This window comes from Plectropomus leopardus, chromosome 13 (genome assembly GCF_008729295.1).
Source record: "Plectropomus leopardus isolate mb chromosome 13, YSFRI_Pleo_2.0, whole genome shotgun sequence".
In the NCBI taxonomy this organism is placed as follows: domain Eukaryota; kingdom Metazoa; phylum Chordata; class Actinopteri; order Perciformes; family Serranidae; genus Plectropomus; species Plectropomus leopardus.
In genome coordinates this window covers 16,462,315-16,482,410 of record NC_056475.1, presented here as the reverse complement: position 1 = coordinate 16,482,410, position 20,096 = coordinate 16,462,315, and the positions used below count along the sequence as shown (strand labels likewise).

General features: G+C 38.1%; 2 protein-coding genes across 2 annotated transcripts; one reads left to right on the top strand and one right to left on the bottom strand.

Annotated features, from left to right (window-relative positions):
• Positions 1-262: 262 nt before the first annotated feature.
• On the bottom strand, positions 263-5,853 carry rab38c (RAB38c, member of RAS oncogene family). Its single transcript, XM_042499343.1, has 4 exons — positions 5,661-5,853; positions 4,797-4,927; positions 2,836-2,973; positions 263-424 (listed from the first exon to the last, which is right to left on the bottom strand). Exons 1-4 carry the CDS (start codon positions 5,851-5,853, stop codon positions 263-265), a joined length of 624 nt encoding a protein of 207 aa, XP_042355277.1.
• A 4,308-nt stretch (positions 5,854-10,161) lies between these two features.
• On the top strand, positions 10,162-18,420 carry LOC121952496 (ras-related protein Rab-39B-like). The gene is made up of 3 exons (XM_042499221.1): positions 10,162-10,376; positions 17,460-17,730; positions 17,836-18,420. Exons 1-3 carry the CDS (start codon positions 10,162-10,164, stop codon positions 17,989-17,991), a joined length of 642 nt encoding a protein of 213 aa, XP_042355155.1. The 3' UTR covers positions 17,992-18,420.
• The last annotated feature ends 1,676 nt before the right edge of the window (positions 18,421-20,096 follow it).

Sequence of the window (20,096 nt, the reverse complement as noted above, 5' to 3'; positions counted from 1 at the left end):
ATCTTTTTTTTACCTTCAATTATTAAATCTGCAGGGTATTAAAAAAACCAAAAACAACTTGTTTGTGCTCCAGATTTTATTTTGACCTGCAGTGTGAAAAGAGGCACTTTGGTTCAAAGCTCTATCTGTTTCACATTTGTATTTATTAATCACTTTGGCCTAAGTTGGATTTAGTTTTACAAACAGTCCCTGAGCCAAACTTTTCTATGCGGCCATGACCTCCCAGCTGTTCACTTCCTGGTTGCTTGTAATTGATCAGGAGTCACCATTTCAGACATGACGAGCAGTTGAGGCTATCCTTCGTGGTGTTTGTGTATCCAGACAAGACAAGGGAGCTGGGGTCTCGCTCTACCATCGGGCACTCTTCGTTGTTCAGGATGTGCCCTACCAAGCAGCGTGTCGCCTCCTCAATGTTTGCGTTTTCCTGAGAGAGGGAAAACAAGAATACCCTTGACTTTTCATCTAATGCCACCATGAAGTTCACATTTGTTGAGAGATTTCTTTCTTAAAGATGAATTTTAATGACTATGACTTTACCTGCAAAAATAAGAATATATCATTGAGTATCAGCTGTCGTTTGAATGTAGTGCCATCAGTAAACGTTGGAACCTCAGAAACATCAGCATGTTTGCATTGTCATTTGGGGACTGTCGCTCAGGTGTAGGAGCCGGTTGTCCTCTAATCATAAGGTTGGCAGTTTGATCCCTGGTTCCTCCAGTCAACGGGGTCAAAGTATCCTCGGGAAAGATACTAAATCCCAAATTGCTACTGATGGCTGTTCCACTGGCGTGTGATTGTGTATGAACTGAGTGGCAAGTGGCACCTTGTACGGTAGCTTCAGCCACCAATGTATAAATGTGTGTGTGAATGGGTGAATGTGACTCATTGTGTGAAAGCACTTTGAGTAGTGGAATGACAAGGAAAGCGCTCTAGCATGTCTAAAGACTTTTAAGGCCCTTTTTCATGCACATGTTGCCATGGTTTAACCCAATTCGACGTGGTGCATCGGCCCAGTGCCGCAGCAATTTGCAACTCCATAAACGATTTAACAGTTAAATGCAGCGTCCTCTTTAGTGCTGTTTACAATTGCAACATGCAAGTGTCTCTTTGCTTTTATTGAAACTGATGAAGTATCTGCTATGTTGTGCAATAGGGGAGGAGGATATTTAAACATGATGCATGAATCCTTCCTGAATGCCTTTTTTGTTGTGTGTGTGTGTGTGTGCTTTATTCAGATTGAACTACTGACTTGATCGAGGTGTGTATGGTGTACACTGCAGCCGAAAGAGGCATAATTCCTCTTTAATAGTAAGTTTATTGATAATATATATATAAAAAAAAGTTTGTATGATTTGATCAATATTCACATTCCCATATTCCTTTTTCAAACATCAAATACGTATGGAGTTTAATGAATGTGTTTGCTGGGTATTCGGGTTTTATTTTCTAACTTTTATTTTTAATTTCTATTTATTTTGCATGTTTTTTAAAAAAATCTGATAAAAAACTAATCAAACCTAATCTAATGATGACAGAGCCCTTCTGATGTCACTGTAATCTGTTTAGAGGTAGTCTGGCGTGATTAGGTAGATGTTCATCTCGGGCGCAACTTGGTGCAACTCGAAGTGCACGGCACGATCTGACTCTGCATGGCCTTAAGTGCCAATGGAAAAGCCCTGTTAGTATAACCTACCAGTATGCATTTCTTTATAGTGATGCAAGCCAAATAAATAAGTGAAATGTGATTATTTTGTCTCTGACTTTAAGACTTGGGAAGTGATACCTTTTCAATTTTTGGGAATAAACTCACTGGATTTCTGGTTTAGCACTCCCCTGAGAATCCCATTGTTGAAGCGCAACCTCCTTTTTTTTAATACCAGTATGTATCGTTTGACCTAGACTTTTACTTTTGCTATAAAAATATTAAAATATTTATATCATGCTGACAAAAGTGTAACAAAAGCACAAATAGGGAAGAATCATTAAATCAGCAAACTGACTCAGCAATGTCAGTTGCACAACAATATCTAAGTGAGTTGACACCAGACAACATTAGCCACCATAAGATGACGGTCATATAACCAAGTGAGGCTGTGGCACCAAAACCCCTAAAAGTCTATTTTTTCTTTCTGTGCTATTTATTTGTTAATCAGTGGTCACATCTGTCCACAAATGTATGAAGCGGCCCTTATTACAGTCCGAATGGAGAATACAGCATTGATTCTTACTTAGTTGACTATCTCCCTTTTCATTCTGTCATTGCACACTAAACTAATGAGAAGTCAGGATGTCACACAGTGTTTGAAACCTTTCTGTCCTGTTTGCTGAGCCTTTGTGTTCACCAACTACACTACTGTCTCTGACTCGCACTCTGGTGTGTAACTCATTAGATGGGCTTTGAACAGGAGGAAATAACAGCCGGCCAGTTCACACCAGACTGAAGACATTCTTGTGTTTGTCTGTTGAAATAATGTTTTTGACTTTTGGTGTTTGCACTGAAACAGCTGACAGTAATTTTCAGTCATCTTTTTTTTTTACTGTGGGCTTCTGCTGTAATAACAGTCCTATCATTAAGCCTGTTAAGTATGTAGTTTATCTGACTGTGTAATTGATGTATCGAACTGATGACTAATTTAGTGCAGAATTGAGTCTTTTAGTCTTTGCTTCAGGTCAAGCCACTTTACAACAAAATCAAAAAAGCCCTCAAACCTTTTATATTTGCATAGAAATCACTAGTACATTAAAGGATTTGTCGGAAATGTTACCACCACTTCTCGTCTAACTCTAAATGTTTTTTTTCCCACTGATGTGACTCCAGCGTCTCCCCTCTCGTACCTTTGCAGAGGTCTCGAACCAGCCAACGAAGCCGTTCTCTCTGCAGAAGGAGTCGAGTTTGGGCTGCTGGGAACACAGCTGGTCTGCCTTGTTGGCCAAGAGTACAGCTGGAACTGGCCTCCCGTGGTTCAGGGTCACCTGAGGAGAGAAGAAAGACAGGTTATATGATGGTTGTGCAAACGGTAACATGTAACTTACTCTTTTGGCTGTATGAAGTTTAATTGTGGAAGAAATTTGATGTGAGAATACCCTTTTCTTATCTACTGTATTTTTAGGTTTGCAACTCTAACGACCCCTTTCACACTGTCATTTTCTTCCGACATTTGATTGTTATTATAACATATTGACTACAGCCAGTTTAATGTGTCAGTGTGCCTCAACAGTAGTGCTTTTCAGATGTTTCTTTTTCTCAATGCTGGCATCTTTTTAAGTTGTTTCCAAGGAGGAGAGAGCCAATGCAGCTGCCTTGGGAGAAAGCGCAGTGTCTAACGTCTTTTTCCAGAGCGCTTCACCTTTTTAGTGCCGCCACACCGAGCACTTCTAGTTGAAATCTCTGACCTTTTCAGCAAAGTGCTGGTGTTATCACTACCCCTCCTTAAGCTACTTTCAATCACCAGCTATATGATATGTCACTCAGAAACAGTCACAGCAAAGACAAAGAGGCCCTTTTATGGAAGCAGATCGTTCAGCAGACACTGAATGTTGCTGATGACTTTTGTGTTTTCATCACCAAACTATTGTAGGCTTGTTATTAACTGTGTAGTCAACCGACTGTTAACATGGGGGGCTCAGACACAACTTACTCTTACACTTTGGCTGAAGCATACTGACACCTTTAACAAAATTACTTTGCATTATCTTTTGTGTACAGACTATCGATATCACCTTGCTTGAATTGTGCAAATACCATGATAAACCTTCTGCTGATTAAAAACACATAATGCATTTGGTGTTTGTAAACAGAAATTATTTACCTGTTTATTTGTATATAGAGCAGTGAAGTGAGACCTATCACATGTGGTTACTTTAGACGCGTGTGGAGATGCATTTAAATGCCAGGTGGAAAGAGACAGAGTTAGAGCTGTCTGTGATCAGATCACCCAAGATGCATGGTAATACCAGGTGTAAACAGCTGTTAAATCCTTGTTTTTGCATAATCTCCAGGGCTGTACCTGACTCATAATCATGCCAGTCAAATTGGATTTGGCTGTTCAATATGAATATTAGACTATTTGTTTTGTTTTCAATACAAAGAGTTAAAGTTTAAATGGGGGTTCAGTGTGACAGCAACATTCACTTGATATAGTGAACAAGCTAATGGCGCTAATGACGGATTGTAAATGTGTAACAACGCTTTCGCCAACACTAGATATTACACAAATGCCAGACACTGTGTGTTATTGACTTGCTGTGGGCTGTAAATTTACCACCTCTTCAGTGTACAGTGCTGTCTCTCTCTCTGTGTTGCTGCTTGCATGTCCACAGCTGCAAAGAGTAGCATGAAAGTCAAGAGCGCTCACTCCGCAGCAAAATCTGGGGCCCAAAACATCCCCAAGAAGTACACTGCACAGAATAAAACACTGCTCCACTTGAGCAATCTCAGGTGACTGAGGGTCTGCCGAATGATGATTAAAGTCTCCGACTTTTAAGGGGCACCCCAAATAATCTTACTTTGAATTTGTTCCTACATTATGTGAAACTTAAATGATTACAACAATCAATACTGAAAGGTAAATTCCATATATTAGGCTGAATTGCAGATGATTTCTTTACAGTATTTGTGAGTAAATGTATCTCATTTTACCAAAACAGTACTACTGCCCTAACCTTAACTGAAACTTTGGCATAATTTGTTATTGTGTGTGTTTGCAGTGACCATATGCAAATACAGTATGTATTAATATGCAGCTTTTTAAAGACAAAGAATGACAAGAGAAAGACAGGCCTCAATCTGTGCAGACCTTGGAGTCCAGGTCGTCTTTCCACTTCAGCACTGCGTCGAATGTGGAGGCCCTCGTCACGTCAAACACCACCATGGCCCCAACCGCTTCCCGGTAGTAGACACGAGTCATGTTCCCATACCGCTCCTGTCCTGGGACGCACGAGACAGCCAATCAGACACACACACATGGTGGTGTAAAGATAACTTTCAAGTCTGTGAAATCAAATCAACTCAGAGCACGCTTTATTAGTGACAAATATGATAAGTTTGTGTGTGTGTGTGTGTGTGTGTGTTTATTCTACAGTAGCCGCCATCATGTGATTGATGTTATGAGCATGGGATCACTTGAGTCACAGCCAGGCACAAGATCTACATTCCTCAAACAGGCTTCAAATGACAGGGAGGGACCCGGGCATCCAGTAGTGGACAGACACTCACTCTCACTGGGAGTTCATGTCTATTACTGAGAAAAACGTTATATCACTGAGTTGTAAAGTGAAAAACAAGTTTAAAAAGGTATTTTTCCTGCAGCAGTCTGTCTTGTTTTAAGACAGTCCTGAAAAGGGGCCAACTGTTTTTGATCTAACAGTTCTGACAAAACAAGACCCCTAGAACGACTTAGAAATTAGAACAATTTCTTTTGTGTTTCTATGTTTTTCCTCATGCTCCCACTTTTCTAAAACTGCCCTCAGATGGAGCTCAAAAGCTTATTTCCAGAAGTAGCTTAACGGTTTTCACAGCTGGTGGAGGTGAAACAAAAGGTTCTTGTTTCCAAAGATCCCAAAACACACACTCTTCCCTGCAGAAAAGAAGTCACGCAGAGCTTCATAGCTTTAACAATCACCTGATGCAACAGTCAACCTGTAAACCAAGTTGGACATACCTGCTATGTCCCACAGCTGCAGCCGGATCACAGTGTCCTCGTCCCACTGCATCACCTTCAGGGCGAAGTCCACCCCGATGGTGGCTCGGTAGTGCTGGGAAAAGATCTGATGCACGTACCGCTTGATGATGGAGGTTTTTCCGACCCCCAAGTCCCCGATGACCAGGACTTTGAACAGAAGCTCCTGCTGCATGACTGCAGCTCTGCAGGGGAAAAAAACTTAGTAGAATTATTGTAACTTTCAAAAAGGATGCTGGTGCGTAGTTATCGCAAAACAAGCCAGTAAACTATCTATGGTGAAGTCGTGGACAGTAAAAAAAACAAGGTCATTTTCTCCTATCCAATGCACTGTCCAGTATTCAGTATCTTCGAGATTTGCGTAACAAGCTCGTCTGTGATCGCTGCTGCACACCCTTTTTTATCAGAAGAGACGCTTTGAATCGGTCTACTTCAGGGAGACTCAGCTCCTGTGATCAACTCCAGTGGTGCGTTCAAAAAGTCCTCGTAAAAATCGGCTTCAAGATTTTTCATGCAGCCGAGATCATATGCAGTACAGTACAGATTTAACTTTGCTTATCACACAGTAGCCTATGTTTTGCAGGTATGAATGAAGTATGAAGGCTACACTGTTTATTTGCAACCTATGTATAACATTTCCTTGCAGTAGAAGTGTAAATGCCGAACATGCAAAAGTTTGATAGACTCAGGAGGAAAAAAATGTAACCTGACATTAAAAAAAGTTAATGTTAGTGTTAATGTTAAAATTAAAAAGTCATAACAAGGTCTTTATACCGGCGACATATTTTTTCAGTTTAAAAAAGCTATTTCTAGCTTAAGCAAGTAAAAATAAAACAGATGTGCTTTTATTATTGCTTGAGATTCCTCAATTTATGTTCATTTTACATTTGTTTTTGAATGTAAAATTTATTATGAGTGTAAATGTAATTTTTTGTGAAAACATTTTCTAGCTGTAGAAGTGTAAAATTCCCCATCATGCTTTTCTTTGGAGGGAAAAAATGAAATGTTTTTAAAAAGTCATATCATTGTCACCCTCCACTGGCAATATATTTTTCAATTTAAAATATGTAGCCTAATGGGCTATTTTAAGGTCAAACGAGTGAAATTATAACTTTCCTGGACTGGGACTTTTTTCAAACTTTAGAATCCTAAATTTTCTGTATTTTAATTTTTTTTTGTTTGTTTATTTTTTTACACACGATGTAATTTGAATGTAAAATGTATCCACAACGTAAGTGAAACATGTCCTTATTATTGAAATTTAAAAATGCCTAAAAAACTTTGATTAAATATTCTTTGGAGAAAAGGAATATGTTTCTTTGAAGAAAAAAAGTCTTAGTATTTTCATAAACTAGCATTTTTTTTTTTATTTGAAATATGTATTTTGCGATTAAACTACTAAAATTATAAATGTTGTGCCTTTAAGCTGTTTTTTTTTAATTGCTTGATTTGCTAATTTAACAACATAGGTCTGTTACTGGATTGTTTATATATCAAATAGGGATGCAAATTAAGACGGTAGCAAAAAGAAAAATTAATAATGGTTAGTAGAATTGTGCACTTGTGAAAAAAATTGACCCATTTTTTCTAAATTAATTAAATTATTATGAGAAAGTTTTCGTGGGAAAAAAAACTACTCATGTTTTTTTTAATTATCATCATCTCACAATCATGAGAAAATCATTTGAAATCATGGGAAATCATCTTTTCTCATTGATAGGAATTATGAGACAAGTTCTCAAGACAAAGACATTCTGCTCTTATTTTCCATAATTAGCGCTACTTTCCCTTTTTTTTTCAAGTAAATGCGTAACGCTTTCGTATAATGTTGTAAGCGATGTTACATTTTTATCATGTGCGCTCATTTCGTAATAACTGTTTTTTTTCTCCTACAGCCTTTGAAGGCAGCAGCCTGACCCCGAGGATTGTAGGTGCGCCGCTCTGCGCACAGTTACGGCAGTGGTGCTGATGAGGAGATGTGTGATGCTGCTGTTGTGTCCTGCTGCCATTTCATCCGCGGATCCTCACGGAAATATCAAACGAAGAGCCAAATGAACCTGCAGCTCGGATCATCTGTCGGTTTGAAGACTCAACGTGCTGGTTTCTAATCTAAAAACGGGTCACACGTTGATGGTGGACAAGAGGCCTGGTTTATATGAAGCATTGGCGGGTTATTACTGTAACACCCACTGCTGCTCTGGAGGATCATTTTTAGGACTCATCGGTATGGGCTTTACTTTTTACAGACACTGAGCTCTCAACTTTAAGGTAAGTTATAACCTACAGTTTTTTTTTTTTACACCGTTATCCTAAATATTTATTTTAAAGTAAAAATTACTCATACTGGGATTGGGCTAAATGGGTTGGGTTTCATCATTCAAACAATTTACTCATTTATTTGCTTAAACTTTGCAGCATATCTTGTTAGTAGTAACACTGGAGGTCTTCTAGGAATATCTATTGTCAGCTAGCAGTCATGTTTAGCAGATATGTCTTCACTGAGCTTATGTTTGGCAAGCTTCAAGGCCTCATTGTGTGTTATTGCTGTCTAACAACTAGCCTACTATCCACATGGGGGCTGACTATGCCAATGTTTATTGAGTTGGAGAGGAGTGGCCTCCCCCCCTCCCTCCTTCCCCTCAAATTAGATCACCCAACTGTAAATCACATGCACACTGCTAAAATGATTTGAGCCTATTACTCCCCTCATGGTGGCAGCCATAATCCAAGAGTGATCCATGTGGTTGACACAGTCTGTGGATTAAATGCACATCTCTTTCTAATCTCAAACTATTTAAACACATCCACCGATTCTGAAGCGGAGGCTGTCGTTGTGTTGTTTTTACTGTTTGTAGAGGCTTTAAAGTGTGTTGAATCTAAGCTGCTGTTTCATTTACTGTGAGGATTGATGTTGTTATTGAACAAAACTGCAGTCAAAAGTCAAAACAAGATTGTGTTTTAGAGTTCATATTATGAAGATTATTTAAACTGTGGCTTTTTGAGAGTATGGAAGCCCTAAAAAGAGAATCCGTTTTCTCGTGATGACGCCATATTTCTGGTTGTTTTCTTGAGATCACGATTTATTTATGCTGTTATCCCAGGTTTATGATGAAGGACTTATTTTTCTTGTTAACTCTGGAAAACAAAGCTGTTTTTTTTGTGACAACGGATTAATTTATCTCGTTATCTCGTGAAAATGAAGCCCGTTTTGTCGGGATAAAGACATAATTTTTTGGATACAATGGCTTGAAAAACAACCACCAATAATGACAAAAAAATGCTTATTCCTCTGCTGACAACAGCATGCACGGCGAAGGCAGAAGTCGTTCACTTCCCCTCGACATTTGCCCTTTGGGGGAATCCCTGCCGCCATCTTCAGGGCCGTTACAATAGTCTGAAAAACTGAAGTGAATTTGGTGAGATCCATCCTTTGAGGGCTGAGGGAGCGAGTGAACATCAATGGTCACTTCAGAGGTCTATATCACGCACAATGCCCTGCAGTTATGCATGTGATGCAAAAAATACATCCATGTTTAGGGGCAGTAATAAGTAAAACTGAAGTTGCACCACAGGAGAAGGAGACGATTAATAAACTTGTGAATAAATAAAAAACAAAATTAAATACAGGTACATTCATCATCAAATGCTTTTCAGTTTCACATCTTCTAATATATCTCATAGGTCTGTACAGGTCAGTTTACACACACAAAAATCCACTCATGTATTTATGTATTATGTCATATAATTAATAGCAGGTAGGCTAATGTTTACAATTATAGTTATGATAATCATGATACAGATCACACTCAAAAATTATAAAATCAGAAACTGTTGCAGCTGGTCACCAATAGACTGTCGGTGTATTGTAATAACCAGCAGAAGACACCTGAAGCTCACAGAAATAATAATCTTTGATAGTCTGATAATCTGACAGAAATAAAAGCAGTATAACGCAGATCCTGCAACTGGTTCTGTAGCTCTGTTTTCCCGAGATTAGGAGAAATATAAGTCGCTATCATGAGGAAACGAGCGTCGTAATCTCAAGATAACAGCATAAATAAGTCGTGAGTTTGAGAAAACAACTGGAAATATGTCGTCACGAGAAAACAGAGAAAATAAAATGTACAGAAATGTCCTTTTAGGGCTTCCGTAAGACCGAGCACACATAGCCTATTTTGTTTACTCAAGAGTATCAAAACACCTCCAATTTAATAACATTTAATGAGCACACATAGCAAATGATGCTCACTTCAAAAGAAACAAATGTATAAGAACTGATCAAAACAAATTACTACTATAGATAAACTGGAAAGTTAATGACACATTAATTGTCTCTGAAATGTTTTAAGCGAAAATGTCATGTTCTTTATCAAATATGACTGTAAACTCTTCGGGATTGTCGGTCAGACAAATAAGACATTAAGCTGTAATATGACTGATGAGTGAATGCCTTCATTTTTTCACAGATTGATTTTGGTGAGACATGGAGACGATATGGCTTTATCAGTTCCGTCTGATTGTCATCGGTGACTCCACAGTTGGCAAGTCGTGTCTGATCCGGAGGTTCACCGAGGGCCGATTTGCTCAGGTGTCAGACCCAACCGTGGGGGTGGACTTCTTCTCTCGCCTGGTGGAGATCGAACCGGGCAAAAGAATCAAACTGCAGATCTGGGATACTGCAGGACAAGAGAGGTTTAGGTAAACACAGAACTCTTTCTTTCTCTTCATGGTTTCATAAAACAGCATCATGATCTTCACAAAAAAAAAAAATCTTTTCTGCTTTTCCATGTATAGATGTTTTTGTGAGTACTTTTTCTTGTTCATAAATCCACACACATGAACATCGCATTAACACATCTTGCCCTCTGCCTACTTCAGCCTTGAATTTCTCCTTTAAAACATTTCAAATATTGACTTTTTGGATCTGTGCTATGACTTTTTTCAACATTTGGAGCGATCACTCTTTGGACCATTTTGACATGCTGTAGTATGGTTTTTTTTTTGACGTACTATACTTTGTCTTTAAAACACTTAAAATATTGACTTTTTGAACCGTTTTTTCAACATGTCATACTATAAAATGCTTCAGCATGCTGTACTATGACTTTTGCAACATTTTGAATGATCATTTTTTTGACCATTTTTCAACATGCTATAGTATGGCTTTTTTCCACAGGCTATACTTTGGCTTTAGAGCACTGACTTTTGGACCGTTTTTTTTATATGCCATGCCAAAAACTACTTAAACATGCTATACTATAACACTCTTTGGTATTTGGAACGACAACTTTGGTGACGATTTTTTGACATGCCTTAGTATGGTGTTTTGGAACATACTATATAATGACTTTGAAAGAATTAAAATATTGACTTATTGGACCATTTTTTTCAACATTCTAGGCTATTAACTTCTTCAACATGCTATACTGTGACTTTTTCGACATTTGAAATGATCGCTTTATTGATCATTTTTGGACATGCAATACTGTGGAATTTCAAGCCATTTATTCGTCATACCCTTTTATGGTGTTTTTGGCCGTTTTGTCAACATCCTATGCGATGGCATGTCTCAGCATGCTATTTATGTGTTTTTTTTAGCCGTTTTTTGGACATTTTTCGCCATATTATAGTATAGCATTTTCAGTTGTTTTGCAACATTCTGTTTCATGGTGTTTTTGGCAGTTGTTGCAACATCCTATGCTATGAGGAGCCTCAACATTCTATTTTATGTAGTTTTCAGCTGTTTTTGGGACATGTCATGTTTTGACATTTTCGCCTTACTATAGTCTTGCTTTTTGGTCATTTTTCTGACATGCTACATTTTGTCAATTTTGGCCATATTTGAGGGTTTTAATGCTATAGCGTGTTTTTGCACGCTATTTTACGCTGTTTTGAGGTGTTTTCAGCTGTTTTTGGGACATGGCATTTTTTGACATTTTTGCCATACTATAGCCTTGCTTTTTTGGTCATTTTTTTGTCATGCTACATTTTGTTGTTTTTGTCCATAATTGCAGGTTTAAATGCTATAGCATGTTTTTGCACGCTATTTTATGCTGTTTTGAGGTGTTTTCAGCAGTTTTTGGGACATGTCACTTTTTGACATTTTTGCCTTACTATAGCCTTGCTTTTTGGTAATTTTTTTGACATGCTAAAGATTGTTGTTTTTGGCTATATTTGCAGGTTTGAATGCTATAGCGTGTTTTTGCACGCTATTTTACGCTGTTTTGAGGTGTTTTCAGCTGTTTTTGGGACATGGCATTTTTTTGACATTTTTTCCATACTATAGCCTTGCTTTTTTGGTCATTTTTTTGACATGCTACATTTTGTTGTGTTTGTCCATATTTGAAGGTTTTAATGCTATAGCGTGTCTTTGCATGCTATTTTATGCTGTTTTGAGGTGTTTTCAGCTGTTTTTGGGACATGGCATTTTTTGACATTTTTGCCTTACTATAGCCTTGCTTTTTTGCATCATTTTTCTGACATGCTACATTTTGTTGTTTTTTGTCCATATTTGAAGGTTTGAATGCTATAGCGTGTTTTTGCCCGCTATTTTATGCTGTTTTGAGGTGTTTTCAGCTGTTTTTGGGACATGTCAATTTTTTGACTTTTTTGCCATACTATAGCCTTGCTGTTTTTGGTCAATTTTTTTGACATGCTACATTTTGTTGTTTGTGTCCATATTTGCAGGTTTGAATGCTATAGCGTGTCTTTGCATGCTATTTTATGCTGTTTTGAGGTGTTTTCAGCAGTTTTTGGGACGTGTCACTTTTTGACATTTTGCCATACTATAGCCTTGCTGTTTTTCGTCATTTTTTTTTGACATGCTACATTTTGTTGTTTTTTGTCCATATTTGAAGGTTTGAATGCTTATAGCGTGTTTTTGCACGCTATTTTATGCTGTTTTGAGGTGTTTTCAGCAGTTTTTGGGGACATGTCACTTTTTGACATTTTTGCCTTACTATAGCCTTGCTTTTTGGTAATTTTTTTTTTGACATGCTAAAGATTGTTGTTTTTGGCTATATTTGCAGGTTTGAATGCTATAGCGTGTTTTTGCATGCTATTTTACGCTGTTTTGAGGTGTTTTCAGCTGTTTTTGGGACATGGCATTTTTTGACGTTTTTGCCATACTATAGCCTTGCTGTTTTTCGTCATTTTTTTTGACATGCTACATTTTGTTGTTTTTGTCCACATTTGCAGGTTTTAATGCTATAGCGTGTCTCAGCAGGTTAGTTTATGCTGTTTTGAGGTGTTTTCAGCTGTTTTTGGGACATGGCATTTTTTGACATTTTTGCCTTACTATAGCCTTGCTTTTTTGCATCATTTTTCTGACATGCTACATTTTGTTGTTTGTGTCCATATTTGAAGGTTTTAATGCTATAGCGTGTTTTTTGCACGCTATTTTATGCTGTTTTGAGGTGTTTTCAGCTGTTTTTGGGACATGTCATTTTTTGACTTTTTGCCATACTATAGCCTTGCTGTTTTTGGGCAAATTTTTTTGACATGCTACATTTTGTTGTTTGTGTCCATATTTGCAGGTTTGAATGCTATAGCGTGTCTTTGCATGCTATTTTATGCTGTTTTGAGGTGTTTTCAGCAGTTTTTGGGACATGGCATTATTTGACATTTTTGCCATACTATAGCCTTGCTTTTTGGTAATGTTTTTGACATGCTAAAGATTGTTGTTTTTGGCTATATTTGCAGGTTTGAATGCTATAGCGTGTTTTTGCATGCTATTTTACGCTGTTTTGAGGTGTTTTCAGCTGTTTTTGGGACATGGCATTTTTTGACATTTTTGCCATACTATAGCCTTGCTGTTTTTGGTCAATTTTTTTGACATGCTACATTTTGTTGTTTTTGTCCATATTTGTTAATGCTATAACGTGTCTTTGCACGCTATTTTATGCTGTTTTGAGGTGTTTTCAGCTGTTTTTGGGACATGTCATTTTTGACATTTTTGCCATACTATAGCCTTGCTTTTTTGGTCATTTTTTTGACATGCTAAATTTTGTTGTTTTTGGCCATTTGAACGTTTTGAATGCTATAGGTGTTTTTGCACGCTATTTTATGCTGTTTTTGAGGTGTTTTCAGCTGTTTTTTGGGACATGTCATTTTTGACATTTTTGCCATACTATAGCCTTGCTTTTTTGGTCATTTTTTTTGACATGCTACATTTTGTTGTTTTTGGCCATAATTTGCAGGTTTTAATGCTATAGCATGTCTCACCAGGTTATTTTATGCTGTTTTGAGGTGTTTTCAGCTGTTTTTGGGACATGTCATTTTTTGACATTTTTGCCTTACTATAGCCTTGCTTTTTGGTCATTTTTTTGACATGCTACATTTTGTTTTTTTGGCCATATTTGCAGTTTTAATGCTATAGCGTGTCTTTGCACGCTATTTTATGCTGTTTTGAGGTGTTTTCAGCTGTTTTTGGGACATGTCATTTTTTGACATTTTTGCCATACTATAGCCTTGCTGTTTTGGTCATTTTTTTGACATGCTAAATTTTGTTGTTTTTGGCCATATTTGAAGGTTTGAATGCTATAGCGTGTTTTTGCACGCTATTTTTACGCTGTTTTGAGGTGTTTTCAGCTGTTTTTTGGACATGTCGTTTTTTGACATTTTTGCCTTACTATAGCCTTGCTTTTTTGGTCATTTTTTGACATGCTACATTTTGTTGTTTTTTTGGCCACATTTTTTTTAATGCTATAGCATGTCTCACCAGCTGTTTTATGTTTTACTGTTTTTAGGACGGGTCAAATGGTGTTTTTCATAGCTGCCTTGCTTTTTGGCCCATTTTTTGCAGGTTTTAATGCTATTGCGTGTCTTTGCATGCTATTTATGCTGCTTTTGAGGTGTTTTCAGCTGTTTTTGGGACATGTCATTATTTGACATTTTTGCCTTACTATAGCCTTGCTTTTTTGGTCATTTTTTTGACATGCTAAATTTTGTTGTTTTTTTGGCCATATTTGCAGGTTTTGAATGCTATAGCGTGTTTTTGCATGCTATTTTACGCTGTTTTGAGGTGTTTTCAGCTGTTTTTGGGACATGGCATTCTTTGACATTTTTGCCATACTATAGCCTTGCTGTTTTGGTCATTTTTTGACATGCTAAATTTTGTTGTTTTTGGCCATATTTGCAGGTTTTAATGCTATAACGTGTCTTTGCACGCTTATTTTACGCTGTTTTGAGGTTTTTTTAAGCTGTTTTTGGACATGTCACTTTTTGACATTTTTGCCATACTATAGCCTTGCTTTTTGGTCAATTTTTTTGACATGCTAAATTTTGTTGTTTTGGCCATATTTGAATATTTGAATGCTATAGCGTGTTTTTGCAGGCTATTTTACGCTGTTTTGAGGTGTTTTCAGCTGTTTTTGGGACATGTCATTTTTTGACATTTTTGCCTTACTATAGCCTTGCTTCTTTGGTCATTTTTTTGACATGCTAAATTTTGTTGTTTTTGGTCCATATTTGAAGGTTTTAATGCTATAGCGTGTTTTTGCATGCTATTTTACACTGTTTTGAGGTGTTTTTCAGCTGTTTTTGGGACATGTCATTTTTGACATTTTTTGCCATACTATATAGCCTTGCTGTTTTGGTCATTTTTTTGACATGCTACATTTTGTTGTTTTTGGCCATATTTGCAGGTTTTAATGCTATAACGTGTCTTTGCACGCTATTTTACGCTATTTTGAGGTGTTTTTTAGCTGTTTTTGGGACATGGCATTATTTGACATTTTTGCCATACTATAGCCTTGCTTCTTTGGTCATTTTTTTTGACATGCTAAATTTTGTTGTTTTTGTCCTTATTTGAATATTTAAATGCTTAGCGTGTGTTTTTGCACGCTATTTTACGCTGTTTTGAGGTGTTTTCAGCTGCGTTTGGGACATGGCATTTTTTTTGACATTTTTGCCATACTATAGCCTTGCTTTTTTCGTCATTTTCTTTTTTACATGCTAATATTTTGTTGATTTTGGCCATATTTGCAGGTTTTAATGCTATAGCGTGTCTCCAAGGTTAGTTTTTATGCTGTTTTGAGGTGTCTTCAGTTGTTTTTGGGACATGTCATTTTTTGACATTTTTTGCCTTACTATAGCCTTGCTTTTTTGGTCATTTTTTTGACATGCTACATTTTGATGTTTTTGTCCATATTTGAAGGTTTTAATGCTATAGCGTGTTTTTGCATGCTATTTTACGCTGTTTTGAGGTGTTTTCAGCTGTTTTTGGGACATGGCATTATTTTGACATTTTTGCCTTACTATAGCCTTGCTGTTTTGGTCATTTTTTTTGACATGCTACATTTTGTTGTTTTTGGCCATATTTGAAGGTTTTAATGCTATAGCATGTGTTTTTGCACGCTATTTTACGCTGTTTTCAGGTGTTTTCAGCTGTTTTTGGGACATGGCATTTTTTGACGTTTTTTTTGCCATACTATAGCCTTGGTTTTTTTCGTCATTTTTTTTTTACATGCTATATTTTTTTGATTTTGGCCATATTTGCAGGTTTTAATGCTATAGCGTGTCTCACAAGGTTAGTTTATGCTGTTTTGAGGTGTCTTCAGTTGTTTTTGGGACATGTCATTTTTTGACATTTTTGCCTTACTATAGCCTTGCCTTTTTGGTCATTTTTTTGACATGCTACATTTTGTTGTTTTTGTCCATATTTGCAGGTTTTAATGCTATAGCGTGTCTTTGCACGCTATTTTACGCTGTTTTGAGGTGCTTTCAGCTGTTTTTGGGACATGGCATTTTTTGACATTTTTGCCATACTATAGCCTTGCTGTTTTGGTCATTTTTCTGACATGGTACATTTTGTTGTTTTTGGCCAGATTTGCAGGTTTTAGTGCTATAGCGTGTCTGATCAGGCTATTTTATGCTGTTTGGGGTGTTTTCAGCTGTTTTTGGGACATGTCATTTTTTGACATTTTTGCCATACTATAGCCTTGCTGTTTTTCGTCATTGTTTGGACATGCTACATTTTATTGTTTTTGTCTATATTTGAAGGTTTTAATGCTATAGCATGTCTCACTGTGTTATTTAATGCTGTTTTGGGGTGTTTTCAGCTGTTTTTGGGACATATCATTTTTTGACATTTTTGCCTTGCTATAGCCTTGCTGTTTTGGTCATTTTTCTGACATGCTACATTTTGTTGTTTTAGGACATATTTGCAAATTTAAATGCTATAGCATGTCTCACCACGTCATTTTATGCTGTTCTGAGGTGTTTTCAGCTGTTTTTGGGACATGTCATCTTGTTGTTTTTGGCCATATTTGAAGGTTTTAATGCTATAGTGTGTGTCAGCAGGATATTTTATGCTGTTTTGAGGTGTTTTGATTCATTTTTCGGGATATGTCAAATTTGGACATTTTTGCAATACTATAGGCTTGCTTTCTTGGTTATATTTTTTTAGATGTTATATTATGGGTTTTTTTTGCCAGTTTTATGTATTTTTAGCTGTTTTTTTGATAAATTGTATCTTTACAGTTTTTTCACTATAGTATGACATTTTCGGTTGTTTTTTGACATGCAATTTCATGCTCTTTTTGCAACATCCTATACTAAGGCCTGTTTAGGCATGCTATTTTATGTGGTTTTCAACTGTTTTTGGACCTGTCATATTTTGAGATTTTTTTTCGCCATACTATAGTATGGCATTTTCTGTCATTTCGTCAACATGCTAACAGGGAAGTCAAGAGCACTCACTTCACAGCAAAATCTGGGGACCAAAACGCCTAACACAGTCCTTTTAGTTACTTTAACTGACGAATATTTCAATATTTTCAGGTCCATCACTAGAGCTTACTACCGCAACTCAGTGGGTGGGCTTTTACTCTTCGACATCACAAACCGCCGCTCCTTTCAGAACGTCCATAACTGGCTGGAGGAGGCACAGAGCCACGTGCAGCCGCACAGCATTGTCTTCCTGCTGGTTGGTCACAAGTGTGACCTGGAGGCCCAGCGACAGGTGACACAACAGGAGGCAGAGAAGCTGGCAGGGGCCTATGGAATGCGCTATGTGGAGACGTCAGCACGAGAATCCATCAATGTAGAGAAGGTGTGGATGTGATTTCACTTTTTCCTGGCAGCAGTTGTTTTGTGTTTGTTTAATGGTTGAATGATCCTTCACAGTGTGGTGTCCATTTTTTTTCTTTATCTAAAGGCCTTTGAGGATCTGACGAAAGACATCTTTGAGCTAGTTCGGACAGGAGACATCAAGATCCAGGATGGCTGGGAGGGCGTGAAGAGTGGATTTGTTCCAAACACTGTCCATTCCTCGGAGGAGGTCACCAAGGGCAGCCGGCAATGCTACTGCTGATTTATCTGTGTGCAGCATGTGGGGATGACAGGTAGAAATACTTCAGAGGACTCCATCTGTAGGAGATCTCTTTTTCGCCTTGGCTGCACTCGGGCCACTTTTTTGGGACTTATTATATTTTCCGTGCACAGTTACACACTTCTATATAGGATGTGGAGATCCTGTTTATGGCTCTTCGTCGATCTTCCTTACGGGCATAGAAGCACAAGAAGCATCCTAACCCCATCACTGTTCTGTGTGCATTTGTGTGTGACTAATAATCCTTAGCTTTACCACTTTAGCTTTACTGCACTTTTTGGCTTCTCCTTATGTGTAAAGTTATACGCCATTGGCCAGTTATGTTGCCACACATCTCTTGACAACTGCTACTATCAGTTCAGTGTGTTAATGCTCTCATATTAATTTAAATTTGAATCAGTGAAGCCAAGACTGAGCCATGCTTCATCCTTTTCTTGCATTATACTCAGCATATATTGCAGCCTTGTACAGACTATAACCAGATAGATGACAGAAAGAGGTATTCACTGATTGTACTGCACTGCTAATCTAAGTGACTTATTTCACGGTACAAGGTAGATTAATTTGTCTTTTTTTTTTGAATGTTGTTTAAGAAGAAATGAAATCAAAGTTGACCCTAAATCCTGCTACATCTTTTTGGCATCGAAGAAGGAGTTGAGGGGACTCACAGCCTGGGGAACAAAGCTGCTCCGTAGTATGGTGGTTCGGCAGTGGATACGTCTATCTTTTTCCCAGATGGCAGCAGGGTGAACAGACTGTGGCTGGGGAGGCTGCTGCCTTTCGGTACCCTTTGGGCTGTGTGCAGACACCTCACTTCACCAAGGTCACTGATGCTCTGTAGATGGGAACCAGTGATGTTCTGGGTTGTTTTAATCACCCGCTGCAGAGCACTTCCTGCCCTGGGCTATTCATGTACCATGCCAGTTTGTGATGTTTCCAGTCAGTATGCTTTCTATCACTCCTCTGCAGAAGTTAACCACGATCTTGCTCTGGAATTTAGCCTTTGTACGTTTCTGTAGAAAGTAGAGTCTTTTCTGTGCTTTTTTTAACCTGAGTGGTGATGTGTGATGACCAAGACAGGTTCTCAGTGATAGTCATCCTGCTCCACCTCAGCTCCACCGATGTAGACAGGGGTGTGTGTTTTTGCCTCCTTTTTAAAATCAACAATCAGCTCCTTGATTTTACTGACACTGAGCAGTAGGTTGTTCTCTGTGCACCAAAATAGTTGATTTCTGAACTCTCATCGTTGTTTGTAATGCGGCCGATGATGGTGGTGTCGTCCATGCACTTCACAATAGACTTCTCCTGATGTCTGGAAGTGCAGTCATGGGTGTACAGTGTGAACAGGAGGGGCCTGAGCACACAGCCCTGGGGGACTCCGGTGTTGAGCACTAATGTAGAGGTGGTGTGACTCCCAATCCGAACTCTCTGGGGTCTGCATGTGAGGAAGTCCAGTATCCAGTCCAGAGCGTTGAACTGAAGTCCAGAGTGTTACACTTTCCAATCAACTTCATGGGAGAGATTTTGTTGAGGGCTTAGCTGAATTCAACAAACAGCATCCTGATGTAGCTATTCTTATTCTCTAGATGAGTGAAGCCTGAGTGAAGAGCAGTAGATATGGCATCCTTTGTGGATCTGTTGTTTCTTAAAGCATACTGGTGAGGGTCCAGGCTGGCAGGGATGTTGTCTTTGATGTGCTGGAGAAACAGTGTCCCAAAGCACTTCATCAGGATGGGGGTAAGAGCCACAGGGCGGTAGCCATTAAGACAAGACACAGCAGGCTTTTTAGATACTGGAACGATGATGACTGTCTTGAGGCAGGAGGAAACAGTCTCTTGTGAGAGTGAAAAGGTAAAAAATGTCAGTTATAACATCAACTAGCTGAGCAAAGGCATCTGAATTAATCAGCTAACTTCCCCTCGTGCTAAGTACAGATCACCCCTCTCCACCTAGCTAGCTACCTAGCTAGCTTGCTACAAAGCTAGTGTTACGATGCACGGGAGAGTTTATTAACAATGTTTATGTTCTTTATTTACAGCAGCTACCTCAAGCTGTTTCTTTCAGAGTTACTTTGACGCTTTTGTTGC